A 21321-nucleotide genomic window follows, 5' to 3' on the forward strand; every position below is an offset into this window, starting at 1 on the left:
CCTGTGCCAGGGAGGAGAGAAACGATCAAAGGAAACGCCAAATTGGCAATGCATTGTAGTGATGTCACCCTAACCATCATGACTGTCCGCGGACAACTGAACCCCTTTTCCTACTAATGACACATCTTGATTTGGCGTCACCTGTGCCTGGGAGGCGAAAAATGAACTGAATCACTGTTAACCCTTGGGCCTTTCCTCCTGGTATAACAGAATGGGGGTGTGCAGGTGGACCACTACACCAAGGTTTCCCCCTACTCTTATACAAATAGTGAAGTGGATTCTTAAGATGATGACTCTCCTCTACATGGGGCTTTTAATGTCCTATCTGAGGGGCAGACTGTTTTCCACTGTAACCTGTCATTCTGGTGTAGTTCTCATGAGGGCTCTGGATTATTTTAAAGAGCATTCCTTTTGCCTCTCGTAAAGTTAGCAATGAGGAAGTTCTTAGACATTCTGGAGTGCAAAGGAAAATGATACGCGAGATGTTGATTAGGCAGATGAAGTTCATGGGTCACATTACATGTAAAGAAGGCCTAGAGAATCTTGCTTTGACAGGGAAAATCATGGGAAGGAGAAGTAGGGAAAGAAGGAGGATACTTTGGATGGACAGTCTGCAGAAATTGTTAGAAGAGAGAGGAGTGAAAGAACTGGGACTGGTGCTAATAGAGAAGGCTAGGAATCGAGGGTTGTGGAACAGCATGATCGCCAAAGTCAATCGATATGGCACTTAGAGAGAGAGAGAGAGAGAGAGAGAGAGAGAGAGAGAGAGAAAGTGGAAAGGAGAGGAGAGTTACTTACTTGGGACTGGTGATGACTCCAACCTTTTCAAGCCCAAGCTCTGTGGTACAGGCATCTCTTCCTACTGCCATCAGGACCTACAATCCAAAAGGAAAAAAAATTACGATGAACTGTTTCACTTATCAGTACTGTAGGCACAAAAAGATATGTGCCGTCATCAGAACTTGAGTTCCACAATTGAGATATGTTTGAGCTCATAATTCTGTCAGTCAAAATATAACTTCAGGACACCTTCCACAGATAAGACTTGGTTTAATTTTGCACAATGCTGATAACTATCAGGGGTGATAGTGAGCACTAATTTTTTTTTTTAAGTGTTGAGGGAAAAAAATGCCATCTAACAACATCCCCCCCCCCTCCCTTTTGAGTAAGAAAATTGGAAAAAATTGGAAGAAATCTGGAAATAGGGCAAAAGACAATGCTTACAAGAGCAGCATATAGTATAGTAGCAGCTTGATAGACTTACTGTGTTGCATTCGATAGAAGACTCCTCTCCTCCTTCAGTCCTCTTGAAGTGAACCTTGAGGGTTGGGGGCGTGCCCTCCTTCACCATCTCAATCTATAGAACAAAATACAATCCCAAACATTTGAGTACCTTCATGGGTTAAAGCCCCACTGCACTACTTATAGCTACATGCGCCCTCTATATAGTAAACAATGCCTAATCGGTGACCATTGGTCCTCCATGATCCTTTTTTTCTTATTTTAAGTAAGAGCCGATTGATGAGATAACCACCTGTCAGTGACCTTGCAAGGTGGTCTAATCCCTCCTGTAAACTAGTACAGATGGGCTTTAAATAAACGAGGCCATACCATTTGAAATGTAAAGAGGAGGATATGAATTTTGTTCATCTTTCACGTCTCAGCTCTTCACTTTGAATTTAATGGATTAATTTGGCTTCCCTGTAAATCTAGGAGATAGTGAAAACATAGCTACTTAAAACTTGAAAACAAGAATTATGCTACCAAATTTACATAAACTATTTTTAAAATTCCTTCTTTCTTATGTGATTCTAATGGTAACCCCCTAGCAAGTTTGCAACCCATACAAGGTCATCTTAACAAATTTCCTGTGATAAAATGCACTGGACCCTGTGGACTGGATTATGAGTTTCATAAAACTTATTATCAATAACAAGTTATATTTACTGTTATATACCTCACTTAAGTAATCCAGCAATCTGATTGGTCGAAATTGCATTCATAAACTTTAACTGTTCCCGAAAATTCCCGGTAACCATGGTTAAAAAACAGTTCAAAATCCCAATAACCATGGTTATTGGGAAAATAGGTCAGTCTCCATGGTTACCCCATAGGTTTACATGTTAAAAAATGGTCTGAGCGATCGAGGATACCGTACGTGTGCGAAGAATTGGTCGGTAATTTCAATGCAATTGAATCTCGATCGATCTTACCGACAATTTTATCTTGCATTGTTGACATGAAGACGAAAATAAACTTCCAAAAACAAAAAAACAACATCTGCCAATAGATCTTGATCTAGATTCGTGCCAATATGCATTGCAAAAGTAAAAGAAGGGCCTGTTTAATCCGCGAAGCATCCACCACCCGAAGCCGTTTTTAATACATTTTAATGTATATATAAGAATAAACTACTATGTATGGTAACAGACCGCGATATCCGAGCGGTTTAAGGCGCTGATTTTAGTTACCTTGCCTTTTGTACGCAAGAGATCGTATCTCATCTTCGACAAAAGTTTTTTTATTTTTTATTTTTTATTTTTTTTAATTTTTTTTTTGGCATATAAAAGTATTAATGACTGCTTTAATATTCAAGAAATAGTTGTTTTTATATGCTCTCGGGAAGGTTACAATTGTGCTATTGCCCTCGACACGCCTCGGGTAATATCACAATTCTAACCTTCCCTTGAGCGTATAAAAACAACTATTTCTCTCAAAGCAGTCATTAATACTATATTATAAGCTACTGAAATCATGGCATTTGATTGGCTGAGAGCAAATTTGCCATTGATATCTAGTATTTGTTATTGATAACAAGATTTTATGAAACAGGTCCCTGGCCCTACTAAAGATTTTACAACTATGTCCTCTGACATGATCTGAGACCCATTTCACAAAGCCTTTTTTCAATGACAAATGGCAAAAATCAGTGACAAATCTGCTAATAGCCAATCAGAAGCAAGGATTTCAGCAGCTTATAACAAAAACTGTCATTTGTCACTGATGACAAGTTCTGTGAAACAGGCCCCTGGAAGAGCTCCTGACAGACTAACCTTTGTAGGCACCGCTTTCCTGATGAAGTTAGTGCCGTGTTTCTCCATGTAGCTGCCGATCTTCTCTGCGATGTCCTGATCGAAGCCACGCAGGAGGATGGACCGGACCATGACGGTGACGTCGTTACCCATGCCCGCCAGGAAGCCGGCGCACTCCAACGAGACGTAGGAAGCTCCTATACATACCGTCTTACCAGGGTTGTAGGGCAACATGAAGAGGTCATCACTATATATCACCATGCAAAGATAGAGGAAAGGAAGAAAATAGATATGAGAAACCAAGTGATGTCATGCATAGGCTACTCATGGTGACGCTCTTAGTTCACTCCAATAAAAGCACCATGAATGCAATAATCAGTATTCTAAATGGGAAATTGTATATCCCCACCCCCCCCCCCCCCTTCAACCTTTCCTTACATAGTGTCACATTTATTAATGAATTGAAAATCACAGAACTATCACAGCACATGCTTAACAGCCTCAAGTGAGGTAATCTGCTATTTGGGCAAGATTTTGAAAAGAGCCTATTTGACCAAAGCAATGAGCAAGAAAATGATGCACCTGATATTTTTTCAAAACAAAATCTGTGATTCTCTGCAATTTGGAATGATAAATCACATTCTCAGAGATGCAAAGAGTACTTAAAGTCATCTTTGGCATTCGCATCGTCAGAAGCAGGGCCAAACAATAATCCTGACATAGTAAAAAAAAAAAAAAGGCTGACGAGGACATGTACGGTTGTTTACCTTGTGATGGTGTGCTCTTTGCAGCCTGGAATGTCAGGATAGCGAGGTCTCATCCCGGTTGCTATCAAGAACCTTTCTGATGTGTGAGTCTGCTCCTTACCTCTCCTGTTCACCGTCTACAAACAAACAAACAATCTGTTTAGTACCTGTATAAAAACCTGTGTCAGTAATCCATCTTCCTTTTTAGTTCATGGGAGCTCTCTTAGAATTTACAAATGGAGAAGTGAGCTTTCCTTTAACATGGATGAGAAAGGGAAATTCCAAAAAAGGAAGAAGATTAAATGGCGGGGGTCAAAGGGAAAGCGCCCTCTTACGAGTAAGGTTTAGGGTTAGGTTAAAGGTAACGGTAAAGGTTAGAAAATTAAAAATTATTATTAAAAAAAAATGGTCTTGAAATCTCATAATCAGCGGAAATCTTGTTCCTGCTCTAAGCTATTTTATATTTTCTCCCCCCCTTTAAGTTTGCTACTTGCTAGAGCTCTTTTAAGCCTTTCAAGAGCTAACTTTCTTACTATTTCCATATATGTTCTTTGGTTGTATAACAATAGACAAAGAAATGAAAGAATACTACTAACTAGGAATGTGTATAGAAGCTCTAGAACATATAATTCTTCCTACAGGATGACAAAAGACAGGTTTGACTGTACTAAACCACTGAAAATGTGCGCTGAGGATGTGCCTTTCACATCAAACAAGTGTAATGCCCCAGTACTTTGCTCTAATAAATGGAGTAGCAAAGTACATGAGGCGTGACAAGTAATTACCATCACCTGTCAGTACTATAAATCATAATTTGCTTTTATTTGATTTTGCACCTCCTGTTCAGTTTTGACAGTAAATCTCAAAGAAAATGGCTTTGTTTAGAATTCGTCTAAACCTAACAAGACAAGTGCAGATTATAGAAAGAACTGAATTATTTAAACAGAATAAAAAAGCAAGATAAAGAAATGCAAAAGAGTAGGGGAATTGTGTAATTATCAATAAGGAAAAGGTATAGAGAAATGAATCAGATAAGGAAATGAGATAAAATCAGATAGACAACCAATCAGTCATGACAACTATTGGAAAATAAAGAGAATGTGAGAAATAGCTAAAAATTAAGATAAAGTAAAGCGTGAGAGACAAAATGAAGCAAGATAAAAGGCAAAACTAGCATAGCATCCATCCCTGACAACAGTTAAAAGTTATGGTCATAATAGGAATGTATTTATAAAGCTAGCAAACCATTAGCTTGGTGACAGGCGACCTTTCACTAAAGCTGATTAATCCATCTGAACCAACCCACTCAACTATAAATCCTGTTAATGTTTGATTTACAAAAGCCATTCGATATTTAAAATGGGATCACTCTCCTTTGTACTTTCCGAAAAATATTGACTTTGGATCGTCTAGTTATCCTGATTAATAACATGTTTTGGGAGAATATGAACTTCTCCATCATGTAACTACCCCCCCCCCCCCCCCCCCCTCAAATTAGGAGTGTGAATGATCAACAAAATATCAAGAGGAAGTTGTGGTAACCATACAACAAAAGTATCTTTTATTATAACTAGAGAAGACGGGCATTCATAGTTACAGGGGTACAAACAAATTTGGATCGTTTCAACTTGCAAAAAGATATTTCATAATTTTCAACCATTCAACAAAATATGTAAATTAATAGATTTAATTAAGCTTGTAGTATGATTTCTTTTAGAGCATAAGAATTGAGGATCAAATTTATAAATTACACTTACTCTTCTTCGTTTTTAATGAGTGGATTTTTTCAAAAATATGGAAATGACCAAGGGGTGACAAACCTCGGATCAAACCTGTTAGGTCTTGTCTACACATGACTAGGTAACCCGCTCAAAAACAAACAAATGCAGCAAATAGGAAAAGGTCACGTTTAAACGCGTTTAAAAACGCAGTGTTTTAAATGTGCCAGTCCTAATCTTGTAACTCTCAAGTATGTGTGTATGCATAGGGACTTCTGTTGGTCGGCCCAATCCCCCCATTCCCACTTGCCATTTATTTGCATGAAAGAGCATTTTATTTTGCTGTGAGGGGCTTAATTTCGCTGTGGGGGGCTATATTTTGCTGTGGGGGGAGGGGCAGAATTAAGTGTCGTGAGTGAACGAGGCTATATACTAACCTTGATAGTATGTGCATCTACAAACTCAGCAAAACCATTGACGTAGGTAACATCTTTATCCCTGAGTGCTACTCTGTAACCCCAATTGAGAGAACCTATATGAGCTTGGACAGCATCACGTAATGTACTCCAGCTGTGTTCAACTGGAATGGAAGTAAGAGAAAAGAGAAAATGAAATTTAATTTTTCTGTTCATGACACTAAGTGTTCTGATTCTGTCCAAAAATACGGAGAAACCATTAGCCTATATTCTAGAAAGCGGACTTAGTTAAACGTGGCTAAACTCAGCCCATAGACGTATGGAAGGCCTGGGACCCGTTCCACAAAACCTTTTTTCAATGACAAATGACAAAAATCATTGACAAATCTGTTGATAACCAATCAGAAGCAAGGATTTCAGTAGCTTATAACAAAAACTGTCATTTGTCACTGATGACAAGTTTTGTGAAACGCTCCCCAGGTGTATACCCCATATAAATAAGGTAACAAAATATATCTAAAAAACATATTCAATTCAGTCATGATATGAATATGACAAATTACTTCATAGAGACAAGTTTCTGCAATGCATTAAAGTTACAGAACCATAAATGATGATTTGTACAAGATGAAGAGCTAGCCTAGCTCTATACATACATAGTCAGGATTTAAACCTCGGCCGTTTCATAAAACTTGTTATCAATAACGATTACAATAACTGTTAGCTACTCAAATCATGGCATTTGATTGGCTGAGAGCTAATTTGTCATAGAATTTAGAAATTTGTTATTGATAAAAAGTAATAAGGGTTACCGGTAGGTATAGTGTCAAGTCCTGGGTTGAAGTAAGGAATTTGGTGTTTAATATTGAGTACATTGCATTAATAGCCATAGTCATATATGACCTGTGAAGCTGTTCTCACAAAAATAAAATAGTAATGTCTTATGAAATAATGATGATAATAACAAGCACAATCAGGATGAAAATACCAACCCTTTTCTGGAGTCCCCCAGCCGTAGTGCCTAGAATCTTGTAATGATTCACCTGGAGAAGAGAGAGAGGGTGAACAAAATTAATTGAATAAAAGGTTGATGATTGCTCAAACCATTAATGTCTAAAAACAGGATGCATGTCCATTTAATACCCTTAAAAGGGAAAAGCTTTCAGGGTTTGTACAAAACATAATGGAATTCTATTAATACTATTCGCATCTTTCTCTTTGCAAATACATCGGTTAAAAAGAGTAACCCTGGGAATTTGGAGCAAACAGGATATGCATGTATGATTAAAGTCCTCTACAATAATCTTGACAATTTACAGACAACTAAAAAAGGGTATATACAAGAAATTACATTTTTATTAATCAACTCCAGCAAGTTGCCAAGGCCTAACGGTTTAACAAAAGTCTGAAGCAGACTTCTTTGATTCGTCAACAAAGCGATGTTATCAGGTCAGTTCACTAACATCATTTCAATACTGGTAACAAAAATTGTGTTTCAATCTTTAATAAAAGAACAGTTTTCATTTATGTTATTTCTTTCTATTTCAAAGGACTAGGAAAAATCCCAAGGATTTCCTTTAAAAAAAACTTAGCCAGTTCAATACAGGAAGATGCAACATTAAACTAACATTGTGTTCACCCTTCAATAAAAGAACCGTTTTCATTTCAAAGGACTAAGAAAACCAGACAAAGGATTTCCTTCGAAAAAAACTAAGCCAGTTGCCAGGAAGATACAAATTAAAGTAACATTGTGTTTCACTCTTCAACAAAAGGATGGTTTTCATTTATTTAAAAAAAAAGTTATTTCTTTTTATTTCAAAGGACTAGGAAAACCAGACAAAGGATTTCCTTCGAAAAAAACTAAGCCAGTTGCCAGGAAGATACAAATTAAAGTAACATTGTGTTTCACTCTTCAACAAAAGGATTGTTTTCATTTATTTAAAAAAAAAGTTATTTCTTTCTATTTCAAAGGACTAGGAAAAACAGACAAAGGATTTCCTTCAAAAATTAAACCATTTAAAAACAGGAAGATACAAAATCACAAAAAAAAATGCTGAAAAAACATACTAAGAAAGCACCAATAAAGAATATGGAAGCAAAGATTAAAACAAAAAAAAATCTTTGTTTTTCACAGAAGCCCGTTTTATCCTGCAAAGTGAGATTTCCATGTATTGATAATTTATATATCATATTTTTTTAAAAGTTGAGTTTTGCATACATATTTGAACTTTTAAGAGCCATTTTCTGCTGCACAGATTAGTTTTCTTTATCATTCTATACTTAATTTTGAGATATTGCCCATTCCATTCTCTATCAAACTCACAAGGAAATATGTTTTTTAGGCTTTACACATCAAGTATCAACTGTAATAGATTGTAAGAAGAGTCCCCCCCCCCCCCCCCCCCTGCCTCATTTCAAAAATTTGAGATTACCTTCAGGGAGTGCATACAATGGATTTTCAAAATGATGTGTGGAGAAGAGGTTGCTACTTACCTAGAATAGCTGCTTGATGCATTAGTTTCTTGGGAATGCAACCAACATTGACACATGTGCCACCAAGTCCTGAAGAAATTTATAAATGGAGAAAAGAGTAAGAGAAAAGAAAAAAATTGTAAAATGTCTCTGCATTTTCACTACATAATGATTTTACAATACCTAATACCTCTTGTAGGTAGAAGTGATAAAATAACATGTTTTTCAGCATAGTTCATGTCTTTTGCAAAAATTGAAAAAAGAGAGTAGCAATAAGTACAGATTCATCCTCAAAATGGTGTTGGATGTGACAAAGATATAATGAGGCATATATTACCAGTAGATTTTCCTAGAGAAGAATGGCATACCCTATAAAGTAAAAGACAGGATAGTTTTAAATGTACATTTAGGGTAGATTTATTTATATCAATTTCACTGAGGAAAGTGAAGGCATATGAAACTGCTCTACTTATGAGACAGCTTAAAGAGAGAAAATGAAGGGGGGGGGGGGGAATCATTTACGAACAAAATAGTACTGGTCAAAATATGATGATGAACAAGATAACATAGATCTCGCCAACACAGTCATTATATTTCATTCTGCTATTTTAAAAAGATTGCAAAAATAGCAACACTCCCTCGTTACGACACACATGCCTATCTCTAAACAAGAGCGCCAAGGATTGCAGAAAGGGGTCGCCTTCCGAGTGCAATACATTGTGATTGATACATTAGGAGTTATGTAAGCATGACTGCCTGATGACTGTGCAAATATCTATCCTTCAACATTGTCATCCTTTATTAAAGGTAATCCCCTCGTAAACAAAACAGACAGAAGTTAGGTTAATCTATTTCCACCGTTGTTGGTCACCTTGATACATTTAACAAGGGGAGCTCCAGATCGATGCATTTAAAAATCCATACAAACAATACGAGCATTTATCATTTAGCTCAAATGAGGTGCTTTCCAAATCAGTTAGAGCAGTCGGCCATTAAGCTGGATCTAATCATTTCGGTGCACTATGGACTACATTTACATGTACATGTACACAGGTCCCAGGACTGTGTGAGATGACACTGCCTTGGCCAAGGTGATGTGATCTAGCTTTGGCTCAGATTACCATGAATAAATTCAAACCATCACTGCAATGGTAAAGAACATGCAGACAGGCTATCATGTCTACTGACCAGGAATTAACATATCAACGACAAATAAACCCTGGGGATAAACCTTTATTAAAAGTTTGAATTTATTTACTTTTAAAATGCAATAAATCCTCTATAATTGTATGGCCTATGGTTTAGCATTTTTGATCACTTTGAACAAAAAGAATGTTTTTAAGGACACTTTTTCATCTGCAATGTTTTTTGTCTTCCTAATCCTCCATATTCTCCTCTCTTTTCTCTACCTCACCTCCCATCTCTATTATTTTTTTCTTCTTCTAACATACCTCTATCTGTCTACCCCCCTTGCACTCCTGACTTCCTTCTTCATCTCATCTAGGTCCCCTTTAATTCTCCATTTCACATATTCCCCTATCATCATCTCCACCCCATACCTCAACTCCCTCTCTGTATCTCTCTCCCCCCCCCCCCCACTCTCACCCCTGCTTTCCATACACCCAAACTCCCATTTCCTTCTCTTCCCCATCCTTTCTAGGACCTTTCTAAAGACCCTTTCCGACGAAAATACAACTTTATATCAATGGAATCAATAAAATGCTGAATGAATGTAGAATACAAATATAAAGGAATCAAAAAAATTTCCCCTTTCAGTATTGCACATAAGTGAATTAAAACCTCATTTTCTGCATCCTTCCAAATTAAGGGTCAACAGGGGTCAAATTTGCTAGTTACAGTGATGACCGGCTAGCCAATATAGCTGTGGTGATGAGCCATGCTCAATAAATGCAAATTCATTGAGAATATGCGTACTCTACATACACACTGTAAGATAATGTATGTTAATAAGTTGATAGCTGGTTTCTAAGTCGACAACTTCCGATTTTCAAAGCTTTTAGATTTCAAGTTTTCAGAGACCCGTTACTCCTCTGACAGGCACCAAAATAGCATATAACTAATATCATTGTAATCTATGGCTTACAAGCTTTCCATTGATATACAATTCATCTTATTCAATTTTTCACTTCCGACAGGGACTTTAAGAATAGTTTCCCCCTCGACCACCTACGGACATCCTAAGCATTCCTCGTCCCTCTAGTATCAAACAATATACATACCCCATGTTGTTCCTTTGGGTGAAGGCTTCACAAAGTCACACACAGCTACCGTCTTCCCTAGGGTGGCTGCTTCCTGTAAGGAAACAAATGGCAACCGGAAAGTAAACAAAAAAATCATGGACAACTTCCTTAAACCATGACTAGGAAATAGTTGATGTGTCAAACTTTACACATGTTTATGCATAGGATTTGTCTATCTTAGCTATTTCCTTACTTGTACTTCATATATTTCCTTCTCTTCCTCCTCAGTTATAAAAAGATTTTTAAATATTTTGTTAATGTATATTTTCCTTCACTTCACATTACAGCATGTCATTAAATTAATTACATATTTCTTGATGACAATGTACACCCAAGGTATCAACTGCTGATTCTGCTACATACCCATAGCCTATGAAATCATGGACCATCGACACTGCATATATCCAGACTTTGTTGAGGGTACCCTGTCATAATCTTGGGGAAATTTCCACACACAAAAAAACCCCACTAAAAATGTTTACTTCCGAGATATTCAGCACAATCTAGCAATCGTGTATTTCACAGGGGAAATGCAAATATGTCAAGTAGGCATAGTGGCTAGACCTTGCAGAAATGCAAGATTCCAAACAATGAAAGCTAACACTATGCATGTCTTTATCAGCTTGATATTGCCAAATAGCTTGCTATTTCTGATTAGGGAAATAAGCCCAAAGTTACAAATCACGTCTTTATCAGCTCGAGACTCTACCTCGAAACTCGAAACTCGAAACTCGACCTCAAGAAATTAGCTCAAGATATTTTGCTCAGCGTTCCCGCATAGTGCGAGTCTTTGGGCTGGTGAAGTCGCACCGCACATATAGCAGGATATTTTGCAAACTAGCCCAAGATATCTTGGGATGATTATCTCGACCAAAGATCCCGCTAATTGCAACTGCGGGCTGATGAAGCCGCAAATTAGCTGGATAATTTGCGATCAGGATAGTTAAAATAGCGGGTTATTTGGCAATCTCGAGCCGATGGAAACAGGTCTACTGCGACGCTCCCTACTCTACAGAATGGAAGTCAATCACGTATAGGAGAGTTTAGGATTTACCTTCGAAGCGGCAAGGCCCCCGGAACCACCACCGATGACAATTAGATCAAAGTCGTACTGAGGGGGGCTAAGAAGGCGGGTTATCTTCCCCTCCTTCATAGCAGTTTCAGTAGCATCAGAGCCCCCTATATGGGTTCCTTTGATGAAGACGTTGGGTACTGTCTTCTGACCGCTCATATCGAGGAGGACTTTCTGAAGCTCTTCACCATCCGCTGTGGAAAAAAAAAGCATAAAGAAAGTGCCAACTACAAATATGGTCATGGAAATGGTGTTTTTCTTCCATTATAAACAGGTATTTGGATTATCAATGGAAAACATAACATATACAGTGTACTTGGGGCAAAGGCGGAGGGGGAGGGAGTTTGAGGGGATGGAGTTTGAGGCAACTTTTTTCCTCCATTTTTTCCTATCTGGATCTCACTTTGAGTTTTCCTAAGCTAAATTGATTTTCAATCTCATTTAATTTATTCTTTTGTTTGTTTGCATGATTGCAATGTGTAGACGTTCACACGAGAAAGAAGAGGATAATAATGAATCTAAATAATCTTCTCTTGGATCATGATTACAATGTAAGCATAACTTGGCTTTTTGCCTGTCCGATTTCATTTTTTTTCCATATCTGCTTTATTTTTTTATTATTATTATTGCTATTATTAATATTAATATTATTATTATATTGATTTTTATTATCATCTTTTTTTTTTTTTTTTTTTTTTTTTTTTTGGGGGGGGGGGGGGTATAAATTCAAACATTTCTCTTTTCAATTTAGGTTAGAGAATATGAATACACTTGCTGGTATATATGATTGGCAATAGCACCTATCATTGAATCTATTTAAAGCTTGACTTTCATTGACATTCAATAATTTCCTTGTAGTAGTACATAAAACATGAATGGCACAAAAAGAAAACAAAAAAGGGATAATTGGATGTCACAGAATCAATCAATTAACAATGCAACCAATTTTAAAACTATCATGACGTCACATTGAAAAAATGGGTGTCTCTATTGTTTAATAGTACGGAAGGGAAACAGCAGACAAAATGAAGAGGTGGATATTAATAATTTGGCGCACTACAATACAACCCAGAGTCACGACCAATATTATGCAAGCAGGGCGACAAGCCTAGAGTCTGGCCTTTCGACGATATCCAATATACCCGGGCAAGCATTCCCTCATCATGAAACACATCCAATAAAAGAGCTATAATTACATTGACTTCCCTCACTGAACACCACCGCTTCTCCCTCAACAAATTGATGCAGTGAATTCAGTATTAAGAGACCTTTTCCACTTTTCCACTCTCTCTCTCCCTACGATATGATTCTCAGGTATTGCTGTTATGATGAAAGCTATCTGTCGCGAGCGTCCATACCCCTACTGGGTCAATATTTACCAAAGCGATCACTTTGTATTTTCGATTTTCAAGGGATAGTCCACATTAGAATTTGAAATTTATGCCAAAATTTGTGGCACTAAATCTCATTAATGAATGACAATAGGAACCTCCACCAGCCTTCAAACCACATTTCAGATACATAATTTTTCTTCCTAATATGCTGTACTACATTGTACATGTAAGATGTACTCATGTGCAACAAACAGAATTTGTGGACTTAGCGGATTTATTTGTAAAAAGGATTTTAAAATATTACCGTCAACTGGTAGTGCTTATGTCCTATCACACCTAAAAATAGATTTTGTTGTGTGTCAGACTCTGAAAGCTTATCGGTATATTGAATTACCCTTTTTTATATTTTTAAACTGTAATGAAATAAGAAGGTCTTTCCATTTTAATACTTGCCTTCTCTTTTAATATTTGCTTTCCCTTTTACAAATTGCTTTCCCTTTTAAAAATTGCTTTCCCTTTTAATACTTTCTTTCCCTTTTAATACATTTTTAAATGAACACATACCATTATCCACAAATATCTTTCTGAATTCCCTCTTTAGAACTTGTAATTATCATGAACTTATTCATCTGCTTCAAACAAATCAATGCGACTGCTTTTAATAGGAAAGTGAAATTAGGCATATCATCTACATTGTAACTTGAATATTCAAAGATGTTAACTTCTTGAAATTAGGGTAAAATCCAAGAATTACATTCTATGTTACGACACCTCGGCTCATCAAACAGCATAAACACGACTAAGCTGCTTTAATCTTACTCTCGCTCTCTCTCTCACGTCCCCTTTAAGCCCTCCCAGAGTGCGCACATCCTAGCTAGAACCGTTATTATATATCAAAATGCCTGTTTGGATCGCCTGCGAGCATCTACCAGGGTGAGATAATTGAGAGGAGTGCGCTCCGATGACTCGGCAAAACACCAGTCCAATCCCATCACCCTCCACCCATAACTGATCTGGTTTGCATGCCAGGTATTCACTTTATTATAATACACATGGAACAGCTTATTAAATTCCAATGGTCTTCAAGCATACACCACTGGGTTTTGTTATTCCAGTAAAATCTACAAAGGGAGTATCTTATTAGATGATAGTTTTGCAGTTGTAAAAAGCACAACAAAGAAGTTCTTGGGTGAAGAAAAAAATCTTTATTCTAACAAAAATTAAAGTAATCACAATTTCACATACACATGTGGGTTATAATCAGAACAATAAACCAATAAAATTCAAGGAAATGGTGCATCTTAATGCTAAACCAAAGTTCTTGGCAGGATAATTGCAAATGATGTAACACAGATTCTTTCTATTTGTTCTGTGTCCTTTTAAAATAAAACCTTTGAACGTACATTTTGATTCTGCCATTTTATAGCGTTTTCAAGGTCTCCATGGCTACTATCAAATACAGGGGATTGATGAAAGCCTGTGAGAGTACTGTTTGAAAGGTTTTTTTGTATTCATTATTTTATAATGGATGCTTTTACATAACTTTTAACAGAAGTATTTTTTGTGTGAATCGTTTCTTGTATGAGCATCAGGCCTCCTAGCGCTAGAAATCGAAATTGAATTCAGCTTAATGCTAAATCAAAGTTCTTGGCAGGATGCTAATGATGTAACGCAGATTCTTCCAATTTGTTCTGTGTGCTTAATATAACCTTTGAACGTACATTTTGATTCTGCCATTTTATAGCGTTTTCAAGATCTCCATGACTACCATCAAATACAGGGGATTGATGAAAGCCTGGGAGAGTACGGTTTGAAAGGTTTTTTTGTATTCATTATTTTATAATGGATGCTTTTACATAACCTTTGAAGAGAAACATTTTTTGTGTGAATCGTTCCTTGTATGCGCATCAGGCCTCCTAGCACTAGAAATCGAAATTGAATGACCTTGAGATATCACAGTCTGATTATGTAGACCAGAGGATAAGGTGGGAATATTGAGGAACCGGAGGAGAGGACTGAAGATGCTTTACAGTTATTGCATTAATGGACTGCTTAGATGAGAACCATCCCTAGTGTGAAAGCTTGGAGTTTGGGATCTCCAGCCTCTAAGAATCTAATGTTCTAGATATTATGTACATGTACCGAGCAACAGCATTCTTGTTATCAGTAATCTTGAGTAGGGCAGCCTTGTTCTGTGTGCTTAATATAACCTTTGAACGTACATTTTGATTCTGCCATTTTATAGCGTTTTCAAGATCTCCATGACTACCATCAAATACAGGGGATTGATGAAAGCCTGGGAGAGTACGGTTTGAAAGGTTTTTTTGTATTCATTATTTTATAATGGATGCTTTTACATAACCTTTGAAGAGAAACATTTTTTGTGTGAATCGTTCCTTGTATGCGCATCAGGCCTCCTAGCACTAGAAATCGAAATTGAATGACCTTGAGATATCACAGTCTGATTATGTAGACCAGAGGATAAGGTGGGAATATTGAGGAACCGGAGGAGAGGACTGAAGATGCTTTACAGTTATTGCATTAATGGACTGCTTAGATGAGAACCATCCCTAGTGTGAAAGCTTGGAGTTTGGGATCTCCAGCCTCTAAGAATCTAATGTTCTAGATATTATGTACATGTACCGAGCAACAGCATTCTTGTTATCAGTAATCTTGAGTAGGGCAGCCTTGAAAAGAGTTGCATAGTTCAGAGGGAAAAATTCGGGCAACAAATATCATTAAAAAATGCTAGTGACTTTACCTCTTTAATGTGAAGGGGTTTGTACCTTTGATTCCTGGACTATAATAAAACTAATGAAATAGGGCTTAATTCTGTCAATGTCTATGAAACAAATAAATAAGTAATGCAATCATAAGTAATGCAATCAGATGTCTTTTCTGGACAATTTTGCTTCCCTTTCAGCAAACTCTGTGTAAATTTTATCCAGCCCCCCCCCTCGAATGTTCATGCGATGCCCCTACATGCACATGATAAAATTGATTCTATCCATTCTGTGTTTGTAATAGAATTCACTCTGAAATAAAAGACGACTAGAGACCTTGCTATTGTTCTCTGACCCATCCACCTGCAGTGTATACCTTGACATTTCAAATATCATTTCTTCTTACAAATATTTGCTTTCTACTTCAAGTGTTGGTACGAAGGAATATGCTTATCTTGCATAATATGGCAAGTGCACTGTTAAGAGTTTAAAGGGAATCTTATAAATAGCTTTTCTAGGAATAATGGGGAGCTGGGTATTGAATGCCTGCATGACATCCACTGTGTGCTGATTACAGGGGGGGGGGGGGGTGAAAAAAAGAAGCTATTTAAAAAAAAATGATTTAGGTCAAAGTGTCCCTAAAACAAGTGTGTACATGTTTATAAAACAAAGAATATTTTCCCCGTCATATATGGTGCAAATACACATAACGTCATAAGAGTTCCCCATAAGTTTAGGAGAGAACGCAAAGGTTAATAATAACACTAATTGTTGAAAATGGATCAGTTACAAAGAGACGTAATATCATTAAACTTACCACGAATGTCGAGTTCAAGTGTCTTATATTCTATTTTCTTTGTATCAAACAGCTCCTTAACCTGTAAAGAAAAGAGAAGAAATGAAAAGAAAATGGTATTACAGCATAAAAAATGTCTCCCAAAACACCTCTTAGATATTACATCATCACTATGTTCCTGTTGCTAACATTCAGAAACCAGATACATTTACGTTGACAACAGAGTTCACACTGATCACTGTATCAACATAATTCTCATCGACTGCCCAGCCACAGGTAATTGACAGTATGTCACATCTGCATTTCTATTCTATTAAAATGTAACATTATCCTTTCTTGGGTTCAATTCAGAGCCGTGACAACTTGACAAGTCGTTGAAATCGAAGTGTGCTCTGTGGGGAAATGTTCACGATTTGGCACTTGAATGTTATTTGCCCAAGGAGTCATGAATCCTACGAGGCAAAAGTGAGATGGACGTACAATTATACAAAGAGGAAAGAGATGCACAGGAAAGAGATGCACAGGAAAGAGATGCTTCCTGATGTAATATAGCAGAAAGATTGGGGGATGAAAACATACGGTAGTTTACAGCAAATTTTCTTTCTCAGCCTTCACAGACACATGTTTAAAACTATATTTGATTTTTAATACATTGAATGAAGGGTATATTTTTTTTTATTAGATACAGATTCCTAATCATTGCAAATGAAAAGCATCAGAGCAACATGAAAGTTGAACGATGCAGGCCTTAACCATACAGATTCAATGAAAACAGGTGACATCCAAGTTAAAGACTAGCCAATGTCGGTTTTTTCCTTCTATTAGAAGGAGCATAATGCAGTATGCAATATTAAAGAATCATTTTAAGATGAGTGGAACAAAACTCCACTACTGTCCAGATTATTTTCAGTAACTGAAAAGTGGTAACTTCAAAGAAAGACAGAAAGACCATGCTTCCTTTAAATACCAAATGAATATCAATCAACGCATCATCAGCCTTCCCATGATTCAACCGTTACGAACAATGCCAGTGATTCCGAAAATAAACCAAACATCTTCAAATCCACTGACGCAGAAAAAGGAAAACTTCTCCCAAACCCACTATTTCATTAACAAAGTCAATATGATGTTATTGATTTTATATTCAGTAGCATTTCAGCCACCCAGCGCAAGGGAAATAACACCATCTCAACATGTCGTCTGAGCAGCGCAAATCAATAGCAGGGTAAGTTGAATGCTCATCATATGACAGACTAGCTCTGCACAGAAAGCTAATAATAGTGACAAACAGATCTATCATAGATTGTATGTGAAACCAAGTAATCTATTCATTTCATATTGCTGATGAACTGAAATCCTATCTTTACCAGCTTTCCTGGCAAATAGCATCTAGGAGCGAAGGATAAGGTCAGGAAAATTTAATTAAGATTTTAAAATCAATATCACTCCAGCATTATAAAATGTATTGTGTAGAAATATTGGCCTAATATGTCATTTGATCCATCGTTATGATTGACAGCCAATTCTGAGTATTCTATAGATATATGGCAAATATTCTACCACATCATGAAACTGAAAGGGAAAAGTGATTTTCAATTATCTTTGCTCTGGTAATGGACCACGATCACATGAATAGTCTGGTAGCTTTATGCTCTGGGGAAGGACGCAATTACATTCTAGCCTTTCAGGAGAAATCATGTACATTTCCCAATGTTTCACAAACTCAGGTGCTTGTCTAGGTCAGAATCGACATCATAAATGCTGGGGAAAAAAATGAATGGCATTGGCAACTCTAGCCAAGCCTAGAGCAGTATATGACAGTCATGCAATAAGTAGATCTACATGTAGCTTCTGTATATGTACAGGTTATGTGAATAAATCTACAAGTACAGAAAACAGCTGAAATAGACGACCAGGTATCAACATTTTGTGTTATTTAAAGCATCAATTAACAATTTGAAATTCAGTTTTCAAGAAAATATTTCACACAGGTTTTGTACATTTTCTTGCAATATACTTTGGATTTACCTTTGATGATAATGAAAAAGTAATGATTTGTTCCTGTAAGCCAGTATATGATAGCCTGGAAAGCTCACTGGGCAATCATAATCTCGTCATACATGTAAGTATGTGACCTTCACACACAGCAAATAGACATCATGTCATACTTGACAGAAGTCATGATTATATGATTAAAATCTGAAGATAGATCATCATGGACTGGAAATTTGCTTTTATCTTCTTCCATCTTCATTATTTCAATATTGCAATATAGATTTATCTGGCAAAACAAAAACAACCTTATAAGAAGAGTTATTTATGCCCCCAATTAATTTGATGTAGATTGCAGTACTCATCTATGATGACGTCTTCAGAAGGAGTGGTCAGTTTTTATTGTGCTTTTATGGTGACCTGCAAATACTGCCCATACTAAATTATGCTGGTCAAATAAGGTTTGCCATTGGTTTGGTTTGACAATCCATTGGAAGTAGGATCACAGGAACACTCACAAAGCCAATATGTGACATTGGTCTCTGTACTCTCTCTAATTTACTCACCTTTAAGTTTCAAAGATAAATTATTACAATGTAATTTGTATTGTTACTGTTATTGTACAGTACTGTACTATTGTATATATTGTTGATTATAACCTACTGCCTAACCCATTGGGTTCACGGGCCTGGTTGTTTGTGTATGATTCTCTAATAAAGACGTGATTTATCTTTTTTTTTTAAATGCTTAACACCACTTATGAATGTGCTAAGTTCCCAATATTATTTAAATAATTAACTGGAGTATCATCACTTTTACACAAGTACAAGCCAGGGTCAAGTTATGAAATGCAGAATTTTACCCATCAACTATGTACGTATTTGGAAACATTAAGATTACTCAGTAATTGACATCTCGTTGTACAAGGTCAAATTTAGATGGAATATCAATTTTTAGCAATTTTCAAAGCCTGACTTGTAGATATTGTTTGTTTACCACTCATTTTACTTGTAATATTTCTAACAGACTGACCCAAATTTGCTGAAAATGTTGCAACAGGAATAGTCGTCTAGAATTTGGCTCTCAATTAATCCTTACGGTTGCCTTTCAATTTAGATAGTGACCTTCACACACATATATGCATGGATTCAGAAACGTCTATGCATTCATTTCTGGGTTGAATAAATATATTAATAAATTCTCTGTCACCTACAATGTACATGTACATACACAATTAATGCTGCTCTAATCAGATAGCATTTCAAGCAGAGAGTGTGAGAGAGGGAGGGAGGAAAGAGAGAGAGAGAGAGAGAGAGAGAGAAAGAAACAGACAGAGAGATGGACAGAGAAGAAAGAGAATAAAATGATGAGGGGCAAGAATAAGATGATGGAGATGGAGAAGGAGAATAAAGAGGGGGAGGAGGGGATTGAGATAGAGAAGAAGAAGAAGCTAATTTCAATATTGCAAACTTCTACTTGACATGCTGAGCTTGACAGCAGCGCATATTTATATAAAAAGTGTTATCACTCACTCTTCTGCTCTGATAAAGATGCGTGGTGTAGAAATGGTAAATGCCCCCCCCCCCCAAAAAAAAAAAAAAGTATGGCAGATTATCCTGCATATTGATAGTGGTGAAACATTAATTTTTCAAATTATCTGATTCCTTTATGAAAGCAAAGACAAAAAGCAACATCATTTTTCATGAACATTGTATTTCTGTTCATTATTTATTATCATTATTCATTGTTTGAATGTCACATGTAGTTCATAAAGAGCATCATCCCTTCCTGTTGGAATATGAAAGGGAACGAGGGGAGAAAGAGGAAAAGACATTGGGAGACTCGGAAGAAGAAAAAAAGAGCAAAGGAGCAAAAAAAAGGAGAGGAGAGAAAAGCGGACAGAGAGAATGAGGAGATGGACAAGGAGGTAAAGAGAAAGAGACTAGATGAAGAGAAAAAGGTGGAGAAAGAGGGAATGAGATAGAAAATGACATCCAAGGGCTCCTTGAGCTCCACACGAAACTCAATTAAGCACTTCATATCCAACTCTAATGTAAATCTGGCTAGGAAATGCCAAGGGAAAATCGGGTGTCTAATTATAAAAGCTGAAAGGCTAGTCTCCCCCTCTATCCAGGCCACAAACAAATCCTCGTACTAATCAAATTTTGTTGGGTAAGCTGATGCTAACAAAAGCACGCGTCAAGGTGGGCTAATTAATTCTGCCAAGTGCCAACACTACTTGGTAGGACAGGATACTCGCCATCTCACGATTTGTTTCCAAACATCGTATCCATGCAAATATGGCCTTGCCTTTTGATCCGGCAGTATGCCAGGGTCCACAATTACTTGTGCATTTCTTGCACTTAGAGTAATGGAGTTCACACTTAGCTTGTCGTGGCATTGAAATCTATCATTCACAGTTAATGCATGTACATGTATGTACTCTCTTACAATTTTGTACATTCTGCTGAACGTTTCATGCGAGCCTAAATTCCCATGTGAAAGTTAATTGAGTTCCATTCTTGACAAGTGAGGTTAAAATGCTTTTAAAAAGCAGTAGAAACAGAGCAAATTGGGGTGTAAAAGGTCCTATCAACTTAATTCCTCTCCAATATCTTCATTGGCCAATTCTCATTGTGAGATTATTGCTCTTGATAAAGGTTAGAATATATCTACATTGTAGAAATGGTAGCATAGGGCTCGTAACTATAAACAGACATCCACAGATTGGCTGCAAATTAAAACAACTCAGGACTTCC

The 21321-nt window shown here is 36.8% G+C and overlaps 1 protein-coding gene across 1 annotated transcript in view; it reads right to left on the reverse strand.

The window, feature by feature from the left end:
- The window catches only part of LOC755518 (thioredoxin reductase 1, cytoplasmic), a 37569-nt gene that overhangs the window by 7638 nt on the left and 8610 nt on the right, over window positions 1-21321 (reverse strand). The window contains exons 2-11 of the mRNA XM_031000453.1: window positions 16592-16652; window positions 11700-11911; window positions 10625-10697; window positions 8406-8474; window positions 6905-6955; window positions 5934-6076; window positions 3800-3915; window positions 3054-3279; window positions 1265-1357; window positions 799-875 (exon numbers count right to left, since the gene is read on the reverse strand). Of these exons, the coding sequence (XP_030856313.1) occupies window positions 799-875; window positions 1265-1357; window positions 3054-3279; window positions 3800-3915; window positions 5934-6076; window positions 6905-6955; window positions 8406-8474; window positions 10625-10697; window positions 11700-11911; window positions 16592-16652 (1121 nt within the window). The remainder of the gene's footprint in view (window positions 1-798; window positions 876-1264; window positions 1358-3053; window positions 3280-3799; window positions 3916-5933; window positions 6077-6904; window positions 6956-8405; window positions 8475-10624; window positions 10698-11699; window positions 11912-16591; window positions 16653-21321) is intronic.

This window comes from Strongylocentrotus purpuratus, unplaced genomic scaffold (genome assembly GCF_000002235.5).
Source record: "Strongylocentrotus purpuratus isolate Spur 01 unplaced genomic scaffold, Spur_5.0 spur5_scaffold_6, whole genome shotgun sequence".
Classification (NCBI taxonomy): Eukaryota; Metazoa; Echinodermata; class Echinoidea; order Camarodonta; family Strongylocentrotidae; genus Strongylocentrotus; species Strongylocentrotus purpuratus.